The 23,654-nt window shown below is 38.8% G+C and overlaps 1 protein-coding gene across 1 annotated transcript in view; it reads right to left on the reverse strand.

The window, feature by feature from the left end:
• Nucleotides 1–333: 333 nt before the first annotated feature.
• TFAP2D (transcription factor AP-2 delta) overlaps nt 334–23,654 on the reverse strand; it is a gene marked incomplete at its 5' end in the record, with an annotated part of 43,682 nt that continues 20,361 nt past the window's right edge. The window contains 5 exons of the mRNA XM_081944886.1: nt 334–4,207; nt 11,746–11,859; nt 14,016–14,157; nt 21,400–21,518; nt 22,124–22,289. Coding sequence (XP_081801012.1) covers nt 3,988–4,207; nt 11,746–11,859; nt 14,016–14,157; nt 21,400–21,518; nt 22,124–22,289 — 761 coding nt within the window. The 3' untranslated portion in view covers nt 334–3,987. The remainder of the gene's footprint in view (nt 4,208–11,745; nt 11,860–14,015; nt 14,158–21,399; nt 21,519–22,123; nt 22,290–23,654) is intronic.

Raw genomic sequence — 23,654 nt, forward strand, 5'->3', positions numbered from 1 at the left:
CTTGATACTGTTGTGCAAGCCATTCTAACTAGATTAACACGTCCCACTGATTACTTTGAAGCAAGGTTTGCTTACTAAGCCAAAGTAATTGAATTCACATGTCTTGCTAAGTTATATTGAAATAAATCACATATCAGTTTAATAAATATGAACTGCATGGCCTTACATTGCTTGCATTCTCACAACTTGCTAAACCAACCAAAATGTGTGTCCCCCCCCCTCTTTGTTGTATCACTGTGGTTTTCAAACACTGATTTACAATGTTTGGCAAATTGTGCTTAGATGATTTCACAAACCCTGGTTTCATATGTTGTGTGAACACAGCCATTATATAAAAGGTAGCAATTTAACCTGGCAGGCAGATTGATTGATTGGTTGAACACAATTCTACCTGCATTTCTCTTACCCAGAAAGATGGTGGTAAAGGCAGCACTTCTGCCATTCACATGTTATTCCTGCTTAGAAATTATTTCCAAGTACATAAATCAGCATTGATTTTATTGCTGTGAAATGTTCACTTAAATGTGGTCATATTTTCTTAGGGTCATGTCTAATAGACAAGTCATATAAGAAACAGAAAAAGAACTATGCATTTCATTGCCAAATTATAAAGGATCCCATCAGATCCTTTATCTGGAGGAGAAATCACGAAGTCTTGCTTGTGTCCATGTGCTCACTCACATTTAAATACAAGTACAATGATTGCTATACAGAGTCCATCATACAAAAGGAAAGCCATGGGTTCAAATTACAATCATTTTAAATTGGAACTGAAATCAGACCTTTATCTGATGTAGGAAGACCATCTGCTCTTCTCAGCCTCTTGATCTGCAGTCCAGCCAGGAGAAAAATGATTTGGAAATCACCTCTCAGAGCATTGCTATTGGCCTGAAATCTCTTGCTGCCAATTTCTCTTGCCCATTTATAAGTGTTGGGGCATGATCTCTTTGAAGATCAGTTGATGGAGAACAATCCTCATCCCTTTCTGGTGGATTAGTGTCCAGAGCAAAGAGGGGTTTCCCCCTTTTCTTTTATTAAAATCACCAAGAGTAGAGAAGAATACAAGTAAAAAAAAACCAAAACAAAACAGGATGCCATCAGATTAGTGCTTCTACAAAATAATCATGCTTGTGAGGAAATCTTGAAAGCAGGGTATGATAAGGATGTCATATATACACAGAGGTTTGAGCGAGATCATTCACTAGATCCCTTTGTGTTTGATAGATCATCAGGTTATAGGTGAAACAATCATACTACACATCAGACAGCAACAAATATTTTTTTCTTTGATATGAAACCTCAGGCTATATTATATTCAGCTGCAGCTTACCTTCTAGTCTCAGGCAAGTGGTTTCCACACACTATTTGTTTTTTAGATATGCATTTTATAAACATGTATTAGGTGAAGGATGTATGGTTGCATGTCAGACAGAGAAAAGAGATCTTTGGATACTGAGCTTACTTATTAATCAACAACAGCAGAAAAAAAACCAAATTGGTCATTAAAGACCAAGTGAGATATTTAAATATGAACTGAACAAGGAAAGGACTGAAAAGCGGCAATAAAGTTTTTACCACAATTAGAAAAAAGGCCTTGATTGTTGCCATCTAAAATAGGCAATCTTTTAACAACAAATAGACTCCTGAATGTTGAATATACAATCTCAAGAGACCTACACTGTACCCATTCTGATTGAAAACCTCTTCTCATTCTTGAATGTAGAATAACATTTCTTAGTAAAAGCAGTTGTTGACAGATGTTATTATCATTGTTTGTTGGTTGCTGCCAGAAACTGACAAGTGACAGATCAGACTAGAGACTAGTGCCTCTTACCCATATCAGAGACATGAAATTCTGCCTAAGAAAGTTAAGCTTATTCATTTCATTTTTGAATCCAAAGGTATGAATAATACATTCATATGGCCTACCGGACATGACTGCAATACTTAAACAATCATATGCTTAGCCATATTTTAGTGGAATTACAATTATTGCCTAGTGTGTAGATTCTACTATAGCATCGACTTTGATGGAACTACATTTGTACCTTTTTAATTTTGATTGTGTGGTTGCTTTTTTTGGAGGGGGAGGACAAATGTCTCCTTTTGAAATGATATGTTCACTATATGGCAGCATATTGGTCCCATAATTGCTTTGTATAAGAGGGCAGTAATATGCTTAGGCAGATCAAAGTCTTTGAGTGAACTATGCCAGGATACTAGATGAGATTTCAATGCAGGTAGTCCTTGTTTAATTGCTGCCTTGTTCAGCAACCATTCATAGTTATGGCAGTGATGGAAAAGTAACTTTACAATCAATCCTTGCATTTGTGACCTTCACAAATCTATAAAGCAAAGGAAAACTGAAGTAAGAACTTAAGCACAGTAGCAGTTTCACATAGTGACTGCTTTGCTTAATTATTGAGTTGCTGATCCCAATTGTGTCTGCTAAATGAGGATTGCCTATACTGCTAATTTGTGACTCAGTCCTGACAAGTAAATCTAACCAATCTTAGCTGATCTCAAAAAGTTAATGGGATTAGGTTAGGTTAGGTAGGAAACCCCAGGCCTTTAGACTAGACTAAATTAGATAGTTATAAGCTGCCACAAACAGGAAGCTGGGCATTAATTTCCTGGTAAATATAATATTAAAAAACCTTGGAAAATGGCAATGGCAACTGAGTTTTATATTATTATCATATAAATTTCATGGGTGATTTGAATGGGCAGATTTTACTTTTGAAGTTTTACTTCCCTCCTGGATTAAAAAGACCTCTTCACTGCTTTTGTAAGCATATCACTCATATCACCATGATAGTATGAGAGGCAGGAACCCGTACATGAGTATCTCTTCTAAGGATGGTCACCTTAGTTTATTTTTAGTACATCCTTAGTTTGTCTATTGCAAGACAACATCTGCAGCAATGGGCACTCTTTAGGCAGACTGTGCTAGGAGAATCTTGCCTGTTCAACGATGCCCAGAGCCTACCTACTTACAACAACTCAACATATGCTGTTATTCTTTCAGGCATTCCTGGAGATATGTCCCAGAGAACTAGGAAGAATAACCTGGGCCTGTTGTCTACCGCCACTTGGAGAACATCTGGCGTTGAATCAGAGCTGTTACGAAAAAATATCAAAATAATACAATAATCCTCTCCACTCCCTTCTTTTGAACCAGAGGAATACGTGACTGTATATCATTTCTTGCTGAGATGAAAATGGGCTATAAGTGGAAACGCAAATTTAAAAAAAGACTCATTGAATGTACAATTTGACTTCTACTAAGCAAAGATAAAAAGGTGATAGATTAAAGTCCAGGCTCATTCATTCTAATCTGTGATGTCATCCTGAGGCTGATCCTTGAATGAGAAGGACTTGACCTTAGTGGACTTTGACATAGCTTTGATGAGGATTATTTATGAATTCCCAGGCCTCAAATCAGCAGTCCTGGCAATGCGATGGCTTACTCTTAAGAGTTCTGAGTTTTTCGTTTTTCAGTCAGGGGTCTTTCATATGATGTTAGAAGTGAAAAGAGGTGTTCTTGTGTGTTTCATCCATCAGATGGGTGGTGCAGTACAATTTTCCCCACTAGCACAAGTGAATCCCATGATCATGTATTTTAGTGATCCTGAATGGCATTCTTGAGTCTGGAAATGCCAAGAAAATGTGTATTGATGTAATGTTTGGAATGATTGAATGAATGTGTGTACACGCACATGCGTACACACACACACAGACACACACAGAGCAGTTTCAAGAGCAACACTTAAAAAATGGGTAGTCTCATTACATGGTTGTTGTCCGTAGAGTTGTTCGTGTTGATAGATTTTTACAACTCCCCCCACCTTCAGTTTGGTCCACAGGAGCGAGATCACCTTCAAGGAGATATACAGGCATATATAGATATAGTTAGATAGATATATGTTTTCTTAAAAAAAAATAACAGCAGCAAAATTCTCTGGAAATAGATTCTGTCTGATGCTGCTAGTCTGTCTTTTCTGTTTTTCCCTCTTTCACTGCTGCCTCTGACGTTTTCCTCAGTGGGACTTTCTCTGAGTTGCTGTGTCCTTGGCCGGATTCTGCTGCTCCACCATTTTTGTGTGCTGTGTGTTTTTCCAAGTAGTTCAGCATTTCACTTAGAACAGTTTGGAAAGTGCTTAGGGCAGCACAAATCGCAGGAGTTCCAAAGCCATGAGTAATCAAACTGTAAAGCAGGCAAAAAAGAGACAAATATTGAAGAGTTTACTATATGTCTATGTATGTGCGTGTTTCATATATACATATATGTGCATGTTACCAAAATATTTATTATATTTATTTATTTACTATTTATAAATATTTATTACTTTTGATAGAAAGAAGATTGCCACCACCATCCCCAACAAGCACATCTAGGTAGATACGATATCAAAGGTGCATTTTTCTAAATGGAGGTGCTGTGAACCCCCCTGGATGCACATCTGCATAAATGCATGCTCTCTAAGAAATTCAACCTAAATTGCATATGGTTACCAATTGGACTTGCCTCCTTGGGTGATAAAGGGTACGTTTCCATGAAATAAATAATCCCCACCCTCAAAGTGAATGTATTTCATTTATTTTAGACATAAAGGGTGCAAGGGGTAAGTATTTGTGAAATGTGTATTGGCCACAGCAGGGGCACAATCTTCAGGCAGGGGCTGTGAGTCCAAGAGAAGTCCCAGCTGTGCACCAACTCTGATTTGGGGGAGTATAATCTCAGTCAGAGTTAAAGATGGCAAAGCACTAGAGCCGAGGTGGCGCAGTGCTTAGAGTGCAGTACCGCAGGCTACTTCAGCTGACTGCTAGCTGCAGTTCAGCAACTCAAATCTCACTGGCTCAAGGTTGACTCAGTCTTCCATCCTTCCAAGGTGGGTAAACTGAGGACCCAGATTGTTGGGGGCAATATTCTTAGAGAGGGCTGTAAAAGCACTATGAAGTGGTATAAAAGTCTAAGTGCTAATGTTAGTGCTAGTACAGGGGGTAGAGATAGGGCTCCTACTACCCAGAGCCAGTCAATCTTCTCAGGGTGGGGTGTGGGGGCGTGGCAATCTTCTTTAAACCAAAGCTTCTTCTTCCCTGTTCACCTTCCAGGTACTGGGAAAGCATTTTCACATAGTCAAACACTGAGTTGTAATCATTTAGCCATCATCAGCATAGTGATGATACTTGATTCCAAGCAAATGGATAAAGGTATAAATGGTTTACAATTTTGTACCATATTTTCTGTTGCACCACCTTAGCCTTATGGAATAACTTCCTCTTAGAAGGGAAGTTTGCCCCTTCTCTTACAACATTCTAGAACTTAGTTAAGACTAAGATTAGTTGCTGCCATCAATTAATTAGTTACTTTGGTTTACAAGCTGTTTCAAATGTAGGCAGGGACCACATGGTGGTGGTGGTACAATTAAGAGCTTCTTCCAGACGGACTAATTCTGCTTAGAGAATGGAGTCCAGCAAATACATAGGCATCGCACCATATAGGCTTTCATATGTCAAAATGAGCTTGTTGGACTGCACCAGAAATTTAGTGTAAACAATGGGAAGCCCATAACATCATAGGCTCTTTGCAGGGAGCACCTGCTAACAAATGGGCTGCTTCATGCAGAATGCACTGCAGTAGTCCAGTCACGTAATGAAGTTTCTCCATTTAACCATAAAGTAATGTTTGTAAGCCACCCAGAATTACCTCTAGACAACATGGGCAGCAAATCAAACCAATCAATCAATCAATCAAATAAATAAATAAAAGAGGTCTTTTCTGAGATCTTTTTGCCCCAGGTATGACTATTGGCACAAACTGGCACCTGGCCATAGCCTCCACCTTTCTATCCAGTGGTAGGTCTGATTCCAAGAGAACCCGAAGTAATTGATCTAATCCCTCAGTGAATCTGAACCCCTTCAGGCAGGAGCTGATTGAGAATCTTGATGAACAAAGAGTAGCTCCACCTTACCTGGGCCCAATTTCAGCCAATTTTGTCTTATACAGAACAGTTACAGCCTCCAGGCAAAATTCCCATAACATCAACCATAAGGCCCAGAGTGGTGATGCTATTAGTGCTATTAGTACAGTGATAATATTGAACTGATGGATGACTTCCCTCATTGGTTTTATGTAAATGTTAAACAGTAGGATGAAAAGAGTAAATGTTTTGTCACTCTACAAGTGAGGCACACAATGCATCACAGTGATGCACAAAATAGTCATAATGGCCAGGTGAGATATCTGCCTATTTATTTCTCCTTGAGAAAGAGCTGACAACCCTATTGGCTGCATCCCAGCCTATGTGTCTGCATTGCCATCTACAGGGAATGGATTGAAGGTACCTCAAATGTTGCAGTTTCCCAAGAGTCTTTTCAATTGTGATGGAGTAGAAATATGTTAAATAATAAATCACATTCTGCTTAAATTTTGCAGGGAGAATATATGGAACATTTTTGTAGTATTCAATGGCTATTACCTTAAAGATTTGTGGCCACTTTTTTAGGAAATCAGCTGACAAAGCCAACAAAAAGCCTATGGTCTACAACCATACATGACTCTGCATTGCAGCCAGTCCTTTGTGGATGAATCTAGGAAAAACTTTCTAGACTGGAATTCTTAAGACTACTAGATCAGAGCTACAAACTGCCAGGTGGCCATTTGCACTTAGTAAGAATTTGTGTTTTCCACATCTCCAATGATGATCCATATTCATGTAACCAAAATCTGGGAGCCCTAGGCTTTCTCCATTCAGAATTGTTTTGGAAATTGCTGCCAGAATTTTTTGAAATTGTCTGTGTTGATGGGCCCTATTGGCTGATATACTATAAGATCCAGTAAGCCCAGATCACACTGGGCTAATATCAGAGGTGGTATTCAGCAGGTTCTAAGCAGTTCTGGAGAACCGGTAGCGGAAAGTTTGAGTAGTTTGGAGAACCGGTAAATACCACCTCTGACTGGCCCCGCTCCCATCTATTCTCTGCCTCCCTAGCCCCAGCTAATCTAGAGGAAATGGGAATTTTGCAGAAACCTTCTCCTGCCGTGCCCACCAGGCCATGCCCACCAAGCCATGCCACACCCACCAAGCCATGCCCACAGAACCGGTAGTAAAAAAAATTGAATCCCACCACTGGCCAATATCATTCCTTTGCTAGAAATAGCAAACTGATCATCACCTGATTTACTATAACATTTCAATTATTTGGCTATACTGAAAGGGTTCAATGAACCTGGCAAGTTCTCAGCATAGGTTAGAAGTCTACTCTTCCTCTTGGATAAAACTGAGATTAATTATAGAGAAGGTCCTGAACATCATGAACTCAGTTTGTTCACATTTGCCGAGAATTTTCAGAGATCTTAAAAGAGGAAGGGAGGGGTTGTCAGCTTTACTGCTAGTCTTTTCTAGTCATTATGCAGTTTTCTCAGAGCTTGATGGAAGGGATGCCTCAGTTATGTTTTAATGATATTCTTTCAATGCATGTCAAAGCAGCCAAAGTGCCCTCAAGACTTGGACTCTTCTTTGACAGCATCCACAAGGTACCTCACATCCTACCCGACCCTTCCACCCCCCACCCCTCAAGGCTGACACAATTTAGTCTTTCTGCAAAGGAAATACTTTCATTTTCCACCGAGAAGGGGGAGAGGAAGAGGAGAATGCCATCTGTCTATCTCCAGTTTCCAACAATGGCCAAGTCTGGGTATCGTTAGCAGCAGAAGTTGCTATCAAATATTTACAACATACTGTGGCTGGTGGATGATACTCAAAGAAAGTCACTTTTTTTTTTTGCTATGCCTTGCTCATGTGAAAAACATCTGGCCCCAGGGATGGAACATGTGATTTCAACAGAGTCTACCTGCACACCATAGAATATCTTAAAAGATAATTGTAGCGTTTTATCTCAGGCCTCAACTTCAGAGAAACGACCAGCTTTCCATGGAGTTGATAAAATGGTGACCTGCAGTAAACCACTCCATTCCCTACAGTAATCCACACCTTCAGATTTTTTAAAAAAATTACAAATGCCTTTTTAACCAGCCTGCTTATGCATGGCCATCATTGTTTCACTCATCACATAATAGTCCTCAGTTTAGTCCTTGTGATTAATTACAATTAAACCAACATAAAATTTATTATATCTAGTCGATAGATATAGCATAGACACAAAAAAAGGGCAACCTAAATGATCAAGCGGCTTGAACGGCTCGTCCTTGCTTAGACAAATGATGGGTAAAAAGAGAGATGATACAGGTACATGAAATCATGCACGAATTACCAGGGGCTAAAAGTAAGAAAAATAATGTAATATAGAAGGAATTAAGTTTTAATCCTACAAAGTTTAGGGGTTTCCTCTGAAATTAAAGGCAGGCAATTTCAATATTGAAAAAAGGAAGTCAGCATGTAAACAATATGCTTTAAAAATATGAAAACTGATTCCAATCCCTGGAAATGGCTATTAATTAGGATGATTTCAAAAGGGGGAACTATAAAATATAATGGAGGAATTTCAGAGAGCATACCTTTAATATAAGCTGCTAGGAAACCAAAGCAGAGAAGGGCTACCATCCCTTCATCAATGCTTATCAGCTCCTTGAAAACATTTAATGGGCCATGGTGTGATGCAGAATGACCAATAACTTGACCTAGTTGGGTTCTACTTTGGTTTTTAGGTTAGATAGTCTGGTGTTTATAGCAGGCAACATAGACCTTTGAGGAAACATTAGCTACTGTGAAAGCCTATGTGTTTAGAGAACAAAGGATAGGCATTTTTTTTTTCAGGCATTTACCCTGATGTTGGAAGTAAAGTCACAGTAAACTGTGTAACCCGGTCATGTGACTATTAATGGGAATCCTTTCCTCTTGACATTCTCTTTGGCAGAAGTCATACAAAATTCTTTAATTAATTGTTTATTTAGTGCTTTTGTGTCAGTCTTGATTTTTGCAACTACATGGACTAGCCTATGAAATTTCTCAGCAGCATTTTGGAACAAATTTACTAATGCCTCCCTCCTAGGCTGAGAGAGTGACTGGCCCAAGGTCACCCAGCAAACTTTGTGCTGAAGGTAGGAGTAGAACTCAAATGTCTTAACCATTAGACAAAACCAGCTCTGAAGACAAAAAGAGAGCTACTTTAACCCCAAATACTGTTCTGGGGGTTATATGGATGTTGACCTGACCCAATGCATAAACATTACACATTTTAATAGTGTCACTATTACAAACATGATATTAGAAGGATGAAGAAATTACTAGGAAGATTTGGCAATTGGAGTTCATAACTACCATATTTTTCAGAGTATAAGACACACCAGAGTATAAGATGCACCAAGGTTTTGAAGAGACCATTTTTTTAAAAAAGTAGGTAGTAGATAGAGGGATAGACAGGGAAAGAAAAAGAGAGAAATACAATAGATAAGTAGGGAGAGAGAGAGAAGTTAGGTAGGTAGGTAGATAAAGGGAAAAAGAGAGAGAGAGAAGGAGAAAGAGAGAGTGAGTGAGTGTAGGTAGGTAGAGGGATATAGAGAGAAAAATAGAGAGAGAAATACAGTAGGTCGGTAAGGAGAGAGAGAGAGTAGTTAGTTAGTTAGTTAGGTAGGTAGGTAGGTAGGTAGATAAAGGGATATATATAGAGAGAAATATAGAGACATAGAGAAATACAGTAGGTAGGTAGGAAGAGAGAGAGAGTGTGTGTGTAGGTAGGTAGAGGGATAGAGAGAAATAGTGATAGCGAAAAATACAGTAGATCGGTAGGGAGGGAGAGAGAGAGTAGTTAGATAGGTAGGTAGATAAAGGGATAGAGAGAGAGAGAGAAATACAGTAGGTAGGTAGGGAGAGTGAGTGAGTGTGTAGGTAGGTAGGTAGGTACATAGAGGGATAGAGAGAGAGAAATTTATATAGAGAGAGAAATACAGTAGGTAGGCAGGTGTTTCTGCTGGCACAGCACTTGATCAATGTAATTCTCATCAATCAGTTAAAGAGTTTTCCAAAAGAAAAAAAAAGTTTTTGCGCTGTGCAAACCTCCACAAAACGGCCCATTTTTCACAAAAACGGGCCCATTTCCCTCCCCCCAAAGGCATGAATAGCCTTGGGAGGGCTTGCAGAGTGCTCCGGGGGGGCGCAAAAATGAGCAAGAAACAGCCCATTTTTCACAAAAACGGGCCTGCTTTTTGTCAAACAAATTGCATGCATAGCCTTAGGGAGGCTTATAGAGTGCTGCTGGGGGCTTGGGGGCAAAAACGGCCTGTTATATGCTCATTTCTGCCCTCCCCAGCCCCCAGGAGCTCTCTGAAAGCTTCCATAAGGGTATGCATGGCCATTTTGGTGACAGGGGCGGGGCATCGGGAGGGAAAAAATGCTGTATTCGGAGTATAAGACGCACCCAAATTTTAGCCTCTTTTTTGAGGAAAAAACATGCAACTTATACTCCGAAAAAATACAGTATTCTTATAGTACCGCACGTGATCTTAGCCAAAAATCCTGTTGGCTGTTATTAGAATAAACACATGAAATTCAATTAAATCAAGAAAAAATATGGGTGTTGTAAGGGTAGTGCTTATATTTCTATTTGTTTTGAAGACAACATAGTACATAATAATTGGGGGAAAACTTACATGCTATTATAGGATAGGGAGACCATCTGTTAAAAATTGTACGAGTTCTAGAATTTATAAAATAATTGTTAGAAAAAATCAAGCCCATTTTTGCATTATAGAAATAAGATAATGTTTCACATGTATTTGTTCCAACCATGGTACCATTCCACCATATTTATATAACTGATACCTGGGGAAAAACTAAGCAATTTTCTTCACTTAGATAAAAATGGAACTGTATTTGAAATAGAATACTCTTTTAGAGGCAACAGTGAAAGCGTAAGTTAATATTCCTTCCCTTCATGCTTCCTTAGGATGTGACACCAACTCTACTTCCTTTGAGCAAGAAACATTTAGTTCTTTCAAGGATCACTAGAGGGCACCTGACCTCTTATTTATAGCAAAACTGCAGTCTGGGATTAAATGAATAATATGAACAATCTGTTCTGTTGCTGTAGCTTTCCTCAGTTGTGTGGTCTTCAGATGTGCCATAATCTCATGCATTTTTGGGTGCTTCATCTTTGAGTGTACCAGCTGGAGGAAAGCTTCTCTATGGAGTCCTAGCCTATGTGAGTTGAGTGGAAAGTTCCCTGGCTGTGGGCTTTGTGTTCTCTGACAAACGAAACCCTGTGTACTCAGCTAGACACTTTTTCATCAAAAATCCATGCAAATTATATAAAAATACATATTGATTACTCAGTTGAGATAAATGAAGAATCAATTTCTTTTGATTGACTGACAATACTAATTTAAGAGAAATATAACAGAATGACTTGACACATAAACACAATCTTATTATTAAGCCAAAAAAGTATCTTCCAGCAGTAACAGCAGATCACCAGAGGAGTTTAAAAAGCATTCAGTGTCCCAACCATTGTAAACCAAAAGATTTGCTATAAGATGTTGGAGAGGTCCCGAACAATATTAGCTTTCCCCTGGATCGCTAGTCTCTGGAGTATTCTGACATTTGCTCATCTTTGTCTTGGAAAAGGATATGTGCAAGAAGGGCCAAAACATCAGTTTTGGGCAAGACCTCCATATATAACACATTAAATACTTCTGCACAGAGGAAGTACTTAACACTTCAGAACTGGGTTTTTTTTTTTAAAAAAAATAAACTTATTCCATTCCATAGATTTTGGACGTCATACCTGAAATGTGTTAAATGTCTCTGAATATCCAGATCTAATATTGGAGTAGGTCTTGAGGAACCCAAAGGTGACCTGTCTTGGCTTAGGAGATCCTGGAATTCTTTACATATTTGCCTAGAATCAAAATAGATGCATACTCATTAAGGTTACTTACCATATTCATTGAATAAATGCTTTATTCATACCACACATGCTTCCCTCATCACAATTATATCAATATAATATATAATTAACACCACTTTACATACATTTCTACTAGAAGAATGGATTGCACTAGAGGCAAATGAATGCTGTTTGCATAGCAGAATAGCTGACTATCTTCCTTTGTCAGTGGTCAATAGACAAAAAAAACATTTAGGATGACCTAAATGTTAAGATTATGAAGAACAAATATGCATCCTTAAAATTTTTGGCAGATCCCTCTGAACCCTTCCAAAAGTGGCCACTAGGTTTGTCAGTTTTTTAATGTGCCAGAAGGCAGACATTATGAAAGAGGTGGGAAGGAATCATATCAATTGTGTAAATCTAAAGAAAAAAGTTAATTCATGTTATAGCATTGCTCATTCCTTATCATGGTTCCATTCACTTTTCAGTATGCATTCGTCTTCTCCTCTCCTCTCCAACCCCCCACTCCCTGCTTCTGAACCTGCTATGTGAAAGCCACATAGTGGGACTCTTGTCTTGAGAAACATCATTCATACATTATAAGTTACTGGGTAGGATGCACCAGAAAAGATTATCTAACTATCACCATGCACACCCACACCATCAAATGGAAATATTAATCAGTCAGAAGCCATGAAGACCTCTTGGCCCCCTTCTCCTGGACACATTTGGATGGCATCCTTGTTTTTTTCATTACTACCTTTTATCTATATATTAAAATTTCAAATTAAATAGACCTGGTACTATTTTAAAATGAAAGTAGAATGCACGTAAGTTGTATTATTTGAACTGTACAGCCTGGAAAGCTGTAATGAAAACCACTAGAGTGAGTGAGCTTCCTTCGAAGGTAGCAGATTAAGCAAAAGCTATGGATCTCTTGGCAGAAAAGTCTCCCTTTGAAAGGGTAGGCTGCCACATATGCAGATGCACCAATTGGCTTGCTTTTGTCTTAGTAAATGTTTTAAGATTCTGTTTGGTCACGGCAGCATAATTGTTTTTTATGGTTCCTTTGGGAAGCTACAGAGCCCTTTATAATAAGGCCAGCTTGCCTCTGGTATGTTTGTGCATTTTAGAACTTCTGATTGTAATGCCTGCGTGTGGCCTAATAAAAGGGGAGGCTTGTTTTCTGCCACTTTAAGTCAGTTTGGTGATTTTTTTGGATCGTGGCATGCTGATATAGCCAAAGGGGATTCTTTGAAGAGGGGTTACACATCAAGTAGGAAAGAGGTTTCCCTTTCAAAGGAAACAGGAAGCTTGCTACTTTTATGAAACCCTTTGATACTGTATGTATTCTTTTCAGTAACCTCCTTCTTCTCACCAGGTTTCAAGTCGTGGCCATAGAGAAATACAAAGACACACCTTAGTGGACATGGCTGTCCTTGGCTATAAGCACATGCTTAGAACTTGTGCAATATAATGTGGGCAGTCTGATTGATAAACACATTTGGATGGATTCTTAAGACCACTTAAATCTGGTTTATGTCATATACCTTGAATGGTTTGTGGATCAGATTATAATCCTACACTGAACCACAGAGTTCTAAAGAAGCCATTTTAAAGTCCTGCTGCAGTCAATGGAACTACCTGAGTTCCATTGTTTATATGCCAACAGCATGTCTTTATTCAATACAACCAATATACTTTGTCCATTGTGCTATAAAAATGATGAATTAGGGGATCAAATACACCTTACTATGTTCCATGAGTTAGTACAAATTTGAAAGAAAAAAATAATATGAAGCAGACCTGGGCATATTTGTTTGAGTAAGTTCTCACTGAACAATTTGATAATCTCTAGAATTGGCCTGAGAATTATCAGTAGAATTTACTTGTGAATCAGACTACATTCAAATCTATGAGTGATTTGATTGATTATTATATTACTACAGAAAGTATGTATGAATGCTTTTTCCCCAAGAATGTGTCTTCTTAAATCCATAACACCTGTGCACAGTTTATCAGTATTTCTTAAACTGTTTGACAAATGGTTAATTTACATAATAAAATAAGAATTCCATAGATAAAGAATAATTGATTTCTATGTTTCATTGCCGTAGTTAGCTTTTAGACTCACGTGTAAACAAGGTAGCATTTAAACAACTTACTTCGTTGCTAGGATCATTTTTTTCCTTGCTGTCTGTTCCTTCTGTTCCATGTGTTGCCTGGCAAGATGTTCTCCAACTGCCTTGGCTGGGAATTCAGTTTCACATGTATAGCCAAAGTCCCTGGCCAAGTGCAAAGCTTCTCCTGTGACCAGACAAAATACCAGTTAATTATACAAGCAGTGTTTTTTTTAAAAAAAGTGGGCTCTTTTAAAGTCTTGGTTAGTTAAAAAGACTCTTGTTTTTTTGCCAGAGATGAATCATTCAGGAATATCACTGCCCATGAGAAGACAACACCACCATATCCTTTTAAAATCCATAAACAGCAAGGAGGAAAACCAGCAGCAGTTTTTAACATTAGGAGATTTCACTTGAATAGAAAGAAATGGAATTAAATTCTCAGCTGAATTATTGCTGCCATTCCAGCTCTTCCAGTGCTATCGTTGGATGGAATGAAAGCTGCTAGCTAAAAGCTAAGAGCGAGATCTAATGGAAGTTGCCCAAAGAGGGGAGTGAACCTCCCTCAATCCCTCCCAAATAGAATATGATTTGTAATGCTTGTTTAGTACCCTCCAACTAGAGAATTAGAAACAATTACCTCCTCCCCAGGTCTCACCATATTTCTACAGGATTTTCCTACTACTTTCTATTACTTTTCAGCACTTACAAGCACTTTGTGAGTCTGTGTATTTTGTCACTGTTTTGTTTCCTTTGGATCTTTCATGTATTATTTATTTGAAGGGTCTCTACACTGCGCCATAGGCCAACAGGACTGAGATGCTGGATTGTTTGCTCAAGGTTGTGCCTGTGGCTTGACCAAAAATACATCCTCACCTCTGAAGCCAACCTTGAGCTACATGGTTTTGTTCATCCCATCACCCAGGTGTCAAGCATGTACTCTGTACCTTGATAGTCTTTCTTCAGAATTGAAATCCAATTTTGAAGGAGCCAATGCATGTTAGAGGCATACCATGTGAACAACTGGAGTGGGTGAAGCAACTATATACCAATACTAGCCTTGTCATCATTTCTTACTTATATAAATTGGATGGATTCAATTTTTCCTCAACTTTTCATCTGTGTGACTCAAATTCAGTTCATCTTACTCAAGATTTGTTTCAGTGTTTGTATTTGTTTGAATGCATAGTTAACCAAACAATTCAGTTTTCTTTGCATAATTATTTATTTGTTTAATTTATATAGCCACACATCTCAAAAAATTGAGCCTGGGCAGCAAACAATCATAAAATAATTAAAAACAGTTACAAAATTAAATATATATGGCAGCCAAGAAAAAAAATCATCATAGATGCCAATTCAGCCATAAAACAGGACTCTTAACACACTCGGGGCCTTAGGCCTGGACACAAAACCAGGTCTTCTTATAAAAGGCCAAGAGGATTGGGGCCATCCTCAACTCTGAATGGAGAATGTTCCAGAAGGCTATGGAAGAGAAGGCACATCACCTAGTCTCCACCATTGGACATTCCTTGGCTGATGGGACCCACAGCATGCCCAGCCTAATGTTAGCATTTTGCCTAATACACCCAATTCTTCTAAAATATTTTCTACCACTGTGTATGTGTTGATGCATTTGATTTCTATCTTACATATATTTTTAATTGGAAAAATTCATGGAAAAATTAAGAAATGTGTGCATTTTAAAGTCTAAAAAAGCTCAGGAACTTAATCATAAAAGTGAAAGTAGAAAACTCTGTATCTGAATGCAAGACAAACACATTTGATGTTATCTTAACATAGTCACAGATCACAGCCTTGTGATCCATTGACTTATAAATAACATGTGAAAGAACTTCTATCTTATCTTTTTATGTACACTAAGAGCATATGTACAAAAGACAAATTCCTTGTATGTCCAATCACACTTGACCAATAAATAATTCTATTCTATTCTATTCTATTCTATTCTATTCTATTCTATTCTATTCTATTCTATTCTATTCTATTCTATTCTATTCTAACTTTATTCAAGAAAAAAACTGTTGATAGAACATTTAAACAACATTCACTATTTTTAATGCTTGCTGGCTTGGGCTTATTTGATAAAATGGTGGTAATTTTGAGGAAGTGCCAGTTCACAATCACCCCCTTCTCATCTATTGTTATAGGTCTGTGAGTAAATACGAGCTTTGTATGTATGCATAAGTACATGGGTGAACATAGTGGGCTTATTTCCTTGTTTGCTATCTTAATCAGGGACACCTCTGATGTATCATGAAACTCAATCTTACTTGAGAAAAGGATGATTCAGCCCAAAGTACTAGAAGAATAAATGTTAGCTATAGTGCCTGGAAAGAAGGTTTATAATAAATAGTTACAAGAATGAGAAAAACAATGAGGAACAGAATTCTCTTCCGATGTATTGCTATCCTATCCACATGCTTGATCCAGTGAAGCAGCCACATAAAGAAAGATTGATAGATAAACAGGCACAAAACCTAGTCTTTAAAGCACAAATAGGAGGTAGATATTAGACCTCTCCAAGAAAAAAGACCCTTCTTTGATAAGTTGCAGGAGGGCAGTGGTTGAAAATGGAGATGAGCGAGTAGCATATCCTGATTTGCGGAGAAAAATTGGGTTCTTCTTATAGAGTTAGAGGAGACCCCCAAGGAAGGACAAAACGAGACACACATGAAAAAAAATCCTTTTGCCCCCCTTTCTATTTTCTAGAATTGCTATGGACATTGCTGGTCCCTTGCCAAAGTCAGCCAAAAGAAATCAGCCTAGCCTTGTAATTTCTGATTATGCGATGAGATGCCCTGGGGCAATTCCCTTCTGCAGTTACCACAAAAGTCATTGCCAATGAGTTGCTTAAACTGTTCAGTAGAGTGGGTGTACCTAATGAGATTTTCACAGATCAAGCCCCAAACTTCCTATCTGCTTTGCTAAAGCATTTATATATAGCACTGGGGATATCTGGCAGGAGAACCCACAGACAGATGGATTGAATGAATGATTAAATCAGACTCTGAAAATCATGTAAAAGAAACCTGCCCAGGACGATTCAAACACTGGAACGTCTGCCTTCCTTATATAGAGAAGAGTCACAGGCCTTCCACAGGAAGCAGCCCTTTTAAGTCATGCTGTGTGGAAAATAACCAAGAAAAGTCATAGATGAGGTGAAGGACAGTTGGACTAATAAAGTTCCTAATAAAGTTCTCAGTCAAGGAGAAAAAACTGCAGAAACTAGGTGACAAGGCAAAGAACACCCAAAACTACTTCCAAATATGTAAAATGCAGGTATGATATAAAAGCCAGAAACAAATCACTAGAAGGGGGCAGAGAGAGTGTGGATTATGTTGCCTGCCAACTGCAAAATAGACTTGAGGTTGAAGAAACCACAGCCTGTCATGTTAACCAGTAGATTGAAAGAAAACAGCCAAGTCTACAATTGGATTATTCAGCAAAGCAGTTGTAAAACTGCTTGTCACATATACTCATACTGAATGCATTGAGACATGGGTAGAATTCAGCTTATCTTCACAACAAAAAGCAGATCTAAGAAGTCTTCAGTGATATTTTTACAAATAAGCCAGGCACTACTACATTAGTAGAGCACAGAAACAGAGATCATATTAAATATCATATTACAGAGATGCTTGAAGAAAGAAGAAAAAAATAATCTGTTCTTGACCAGTAAAATGGTCTTCACATGTAGAGTTAGTTCCTAAGACAAAAAAGAAGTTAAATTTTGTATAAACCTAAGACTACTTAAGCAAACAACTATTTGATAATTAGCCTGGCCTAAGAATATATAATCTAATAAATACATGTGGAAAAATACTTATTTACTTTGGATTTAACTAAGGGCTATTGACAAATTTCTTTCAAGAAAACTCTACCAGAAAGCTCTGTTGCCTTTTGAAAGAAAGCACCTTTGGGACAAGCATGACCTGGATGACTGGGAATCTCCATAGACTTTCCCAAAGTGAAAGCTTCTTCTGTACAGGCAGTCCTCATTTAGGACTCACAACTGGGAGCCACAACTCAGTCATGAAGCAAATTGGTTACGATGTGAATCCATGACTTTACATATGAACTTGAGTTTTCCTTTCCTTTACAGATCAGCAAAGCTTATAAATGTGAGGATTCTTTGCAAAGGTATATATTTGGCTGGTAGGGTGCTGCAGGAGATTGTCCTGGTTGAAAAAGGGGCATGTATGCATTAAGGGGCTGCCCCCCTCCGCACCCCATTTTTGCTAGCAGAAGCACCGTGGGCTGGTCCTTTGGTATTTCCAGGTTGGCCCCACGGACCAGATCTAAGCACCCTATTGGCCGCATCCAGCCATGGGCCTTAAGTTTGACACCCCTGAGATAGTTGGTGTGAATGAATGTGGGGTTTGCTTCTTCTTGATATAAATAGCTTGCCCTATCAGTTTTGGTGAGGTTCAGTGGTGGGTTGCAGGCGGTACGCCCCAGTACAGGCATACCGGAGCCTGCCTGGAGCACCTGGTACCATTCCGGTATGGTGCTCCAGAGGGCCATCCGGCTGCCCGAGCTCCTTACCTGTCCTTTAAGCCTTTGGCACGTATGGCGCCTGTGCAACGCTCCGCCGAGCAGCTGGAGCATTGCGGAGGCTTGCAGAGGCGTCACAGGCAGGTACAATGCGGGCGTGCACTGTGTGTGTGCGCGTGCGCACTGCGCGCATCCATGTGGGCAATGCCGGGCATGTTCCAACCGTACCGGTTGGAACAGGATCTGGAACCCACCAATGGTGTGGGTGTTGTTTTCTCTTTGACAGTTCCTTGATTAGGGTATTATTTTCTGCTTGTAATGTCATCAATCACCCAGTTGCATCCACCATTTTGATGCTGGATATCCCTGCTGCAATGCAAAACCTGTCTATGTGTAACCAGGAGGCAGCTCAATAAAGTTCACTAAACTCCCAAGTGTAAACAGGCATTTCAAGATTTAAAAGAGAGCTTTGTGTAGGCATCCTGTGTTAAGAGGGAACTTTTCCTTTTTTCCTGTGCATTGATGCTTCTGATGTGAGGGTGAGAGCAGTGTTAATGCAATAATTTTTAAATGAGGTATATCGAACCTTTTATCTTTCAAAAAGTTCTTACCAAGGGAAAAGAGGTATGTGGGATCAAAAATTCACAGCAATCACAGTTCACAAACTTCAACTTTGGTTAGAAAGAATGAAATACTTTTAACAGAGGAGTGGCAAACTGGTATTTGACACTGTAATCCTACAAATTTGTTCTGTTGCATTGTTTAGGAAAACAGCACCACTTTGCTCATTTCCTACCTAGATAGGGAGCAGAGTGACCTAGAGATTGCTATCTATGACAGAACTACAAATGAGCCATTGTGAAGGCCTCAGAAAAATAAATCTTCCCCAGGAGGAAGTAATATGATGTGCCTCTAGCCGTTATGGTTATTTGCTGGCTCATCATACTTGTTTGTAGCTACCAGGGGTGGGTTATAGCCGGCGTTGCTGACAGTTTGCTTGTGTGCGTGATTTGCGCGTGTGCTTGATGTGTATGCACATTCCAATAGAAATTGTTCTGCGCACACGCAATACTCCAAAACAACGACTGCAGCGATCAGGGAACCAGTTTGGAGGCGTGGCCAGCCTGGGTTGCTGCCAGTTCTGTGACCCAGGCCATCATACCCCTATCGGTTCAGCCGAACCTGGCCAAACCAGTTGGAGCCCACCACTAGTAGCTACCATATCACTTTGTGCCGGAATGGAAGTAGTGGCTTTACTTTTACTTTTTACTTTTATTAGCGCATATAGACCGCCCCCTCTCCCGAAAGGGACTCGGGGCGGTGTACAGTCCATACAAGAAATACATCATATAAATAATTAAATAGTTGAACAGTTAAAATTGTTAAATAGGTAGATAGATATGGAGGAGGTTAAAAAGAAGGTTAAAAAGAACTGTACAGCTGAGTAAAGTATATAAATATAGTTTTAAAAACCCCTAAAAATATCCCATAAATTAAATTTAAAAGCAATTCCCCTAAAATACCAGTTAAAAAATATGTCTGCCAGGAGGTAACAGTTATGATTGTGCCATTCATCTGGCTGGCAACCCAGATGAACTATTGATTTATAGTTAAAGTTATAAAAACAATGTGCAGGAGGTTTGTTACAACAAGGAAAATCTGAAGAAGTTTGCTGAAGATAGTTGATGTGGAGAAAAATGCTAGAGTTCTACAGAGTATGATAATGGCAATAAAGGATCTATTCTGTGCAGATGGATAAAGATAAAGGATAAAAGTCAAACTATTTTATCACCCCAAGAAAAACCAGATAATAACCTGACAAATGATCTTGCTTTGCAGTATAAAATGCAAATGGCATCTCTGTATTATCAAGACTTGAGAGAAAGGAGGAATTCACAATGGAACCCCAGTATAATTAGTTAAGTTTATCAAGTGAGGCTAAGAGAAAAAGACTGTTGTTGCTTACAAATATTCTGGAGAGTTGTGCACTGGATTTTTTTTTAAATCAAGTCCTAAAGGCCCACATTAACCATAATCTGATTTGTAGAGAAGGCTAAAATATTAAAACACTTCCTAAACCATGGATTTATTTTATATTCTCCTGTCCTCTATGAGGAAAATATAAACATTGATGTAGAAACACAAGACTCCCTTCTCTACTCTCTATCCATCCTCCTGCAAAATTAAAGTTACAAAAGTGCTATACATTATTTCTAGCTTACAAACACTTTATTTCTTATCATTTAACCCAAATGAGACTGTGCTGAGGGACTGGGGGAAAAAAGCATGCTATTTTAGTGAAACAAAAACTAGCCAGATTGCTAGGACATCATCCTTGAATTTCTATTTCTCAATTGCTCTTATAAGAACAGAACGTTGGTGCCTAAACAGTCTCTCTCGTACATAGGTTAACTGATAATCCCACTAATAAAAGTGGATAATATTCTTTAAACTGCTAAAACATCATCTCTGTGTTAATTTTGTCTGTGTTCTAAGACCTATTTTGGAGGCTGATCGTTGGTTTATTCCTACATATTGCTTGATACTGTAAATGTAGCCAAGGGTCAACAAAAACATCCATGTGCCACACCAACTATTTTGTCAATTAACTTTTGTACTTGAGTGCATCCTGCTAGGATTTACAATAAACATTAGCATGACTCTATTAATTTTTTTAAAAAATCTCTTTCTACCCCCCTCCCCTGCTCCATTCTCTCTCCAATTATTTCTCCACCTGACATAAAATGTACATAAAACCATTGGAATGTTCACGAATCATGCTACTTATACTAAATTCCTGATTTTACAGTCTTTGTCTAATGACTTTTAAGAATCCGAGGACTCAGAAATGTAAGTGTAGCCTAGGAACAGAAGCCAAAAAGTCTAACATCGCAGTTAGAACAAATCTTACCTTCCACCAAGGATGTCAAGAGGGTGACATTGGCTGCTTTTCTCCTTCCAGCAGGCAGATTGAGGCCCAGTCTGTCCAATTTCTCTCTTAAACACCGCCCTCCATTTTTGGATTTTGCTCTATTAGGAAAGAAATGTGGAGGAAGGTGAAGACAATCTTCTCTTTAGCTTTGCTGGCATTTGTTTTCAATTACTTGTTATTTACAAATATCCTCAATCTCTGCCTAAGAGGTAGATATTCTTAGTTTCCAACTTAATAACCTTTCTTCTACAATAATAATTAAAATGAAACAATAAGCAAGGATATGGATCAGTGGTGGGTTGCAGGCGGTACGCCCCGGTATGGGTGTACCGGAGCCTGCCCGGAGCACCGGGTACCGTTCCGGTACGATGCTCTGGAGGCCTCCCCCGCCCGAGCTCCTTACCTGTCCTTTAAAGCCTTCGACGCTTCCACGCACACACATGGCGCATACAGTGCTTGTGTGACACTCCGCCAAGCAGCTGGAGCATTGCGGAAGATTGCGGAGGCGTCACTGGAAGGTACGACACATGCGCACACCACGTGTGTGTGTGTGTGCACACCGCGTGCATTCATGTGGAGGACGCCAGGCCCTGTTGCAACTGTACCGGTTGCAAAGGGACCCGGAACCCACCATTGATATGGATGCTCTTCTTCCCTCTTCTATTTTTATTTGCCCTTGTGCACTTTGCTTTTAGTTCCTTACCTTCTCAAAATTCCTCCCAAAAGAGAGGCATTGAGACATTCTGGTGGAGACAATCGCCTTTTCACTTCTGCAATGGTCACTTTGTATTTGGAAGTGGAGCTGAGTAAAGACAAGCGACCGGGAACTGAGCAAAAGAGATCCGTGGGATTAACAACACACGTACCACCTGAAATGTAGATTAAAGTACATTGTAAGAGGCTCAGATCGAGAGCTTGTCAGATGAAATGGTACCAATGACACTGAAATCTTTGCCAGTTTTATCACTTTCGAAAGCACATCTCAATAGACAGAACAATTGAGACATTTTAAAAGTACACAAGTAATTCATAAATAGAGATATAATTTAGATTTGTGGTGGAGATCTTTATTTCTTTTATAGGGAGCCCCTGCAAACGAAAACCACACATGTGGGCTTCCATTTAAAACAACTGCTGGTATCAGAAGAAGGGAAAAATGCTTGGTGGGAAGACATGCCTAGCGTACTGCAATAGCCACAATAAATTGCAATTAAGCCCACATAATGTCATATGCACAATGATGCCATAATCCAAATTATAATTATAACTCCATTATAATTCTTGTATCCTAGTGTTTGTTGGAAGCCCCTGAATTGTAGGATGCTGTCACCCCACTGCTTTTTGCTTCCCCTCTTACTTCCTGTTTGGATCTAAATTTCCATATGCCTATTTGTGGCACCCAAATCCATGGCCCTTTAGATTAAAAACAGACAATCAGTAACCCAATCTGTATATCCATCCCAGTTCTGCCTTAGCCAGCTGCGTGACCTTGGGACCTCTCTCTTTCAGCCCTAGGAAGAAGGCCAAGGCAAACCACTTCTAAATATCTTGTCCAGGAAGTTGCCAGGAGTTAAAACTGAATTAAAGGTCCATCTTTATTTATGCCATCTATATCTATCATGCTTTTGCACTCAGGAATAAGCCTCCTTTTAAAAATTCAATTAGGTTGTTGGCATTCTGACATTTTTTATAAACTGAGTTATTTCAGGAAACCTCTGAGATATGAAGTGACTCCACTTTTTACTTGTTTGGATGTGTGTGGTGTTGGTCAGATAAATTTTATCTTTTTAAGCTTATTTTGATGTGTTATATATGGCTATCTCATTGCTGCTAAGAGTCTTTTTTATTGTGATGGGTATAAATCTAATAAATAAAGAAATACAATTTGTTATCATTAACTTCAGATATTTGCCCCAACGTAGCTGTAAATAATAACAGTTACATACTAAAATTCCAATATGGTGAGAAAGATCACCATATGATGGCTTTTTCCATTTCATCACTGATTTAAAAGAAGAAAAGCAATTGCATTATTGTTTATTTGTTCATTTCATTTCACATTAAAAAGGTGACAAAACAAATTAAAAACTAAAAATACTATGAAGGATAGTTTTTTTTAAAAAAATGTATTAAAATGAGCACCAGTGAAACCAAAACCACATTTGCTACCATAGTTTTTAATGAATCATGAAAGCTGAATCAAAGATTAGTTCAACATCATATCAATAAAATCA

Source organism: Natrix helvetica (assembly GCF_964273705.1).
Source record: "Natrix helvetica genome assembly, chromosome: 2".
NCBI classification, from domain to species: Eukaryota; Metazoa; Chordata; class Lepidosauria; order Squamata; family Natricidae; genus Natrix; species Natrix helvetica.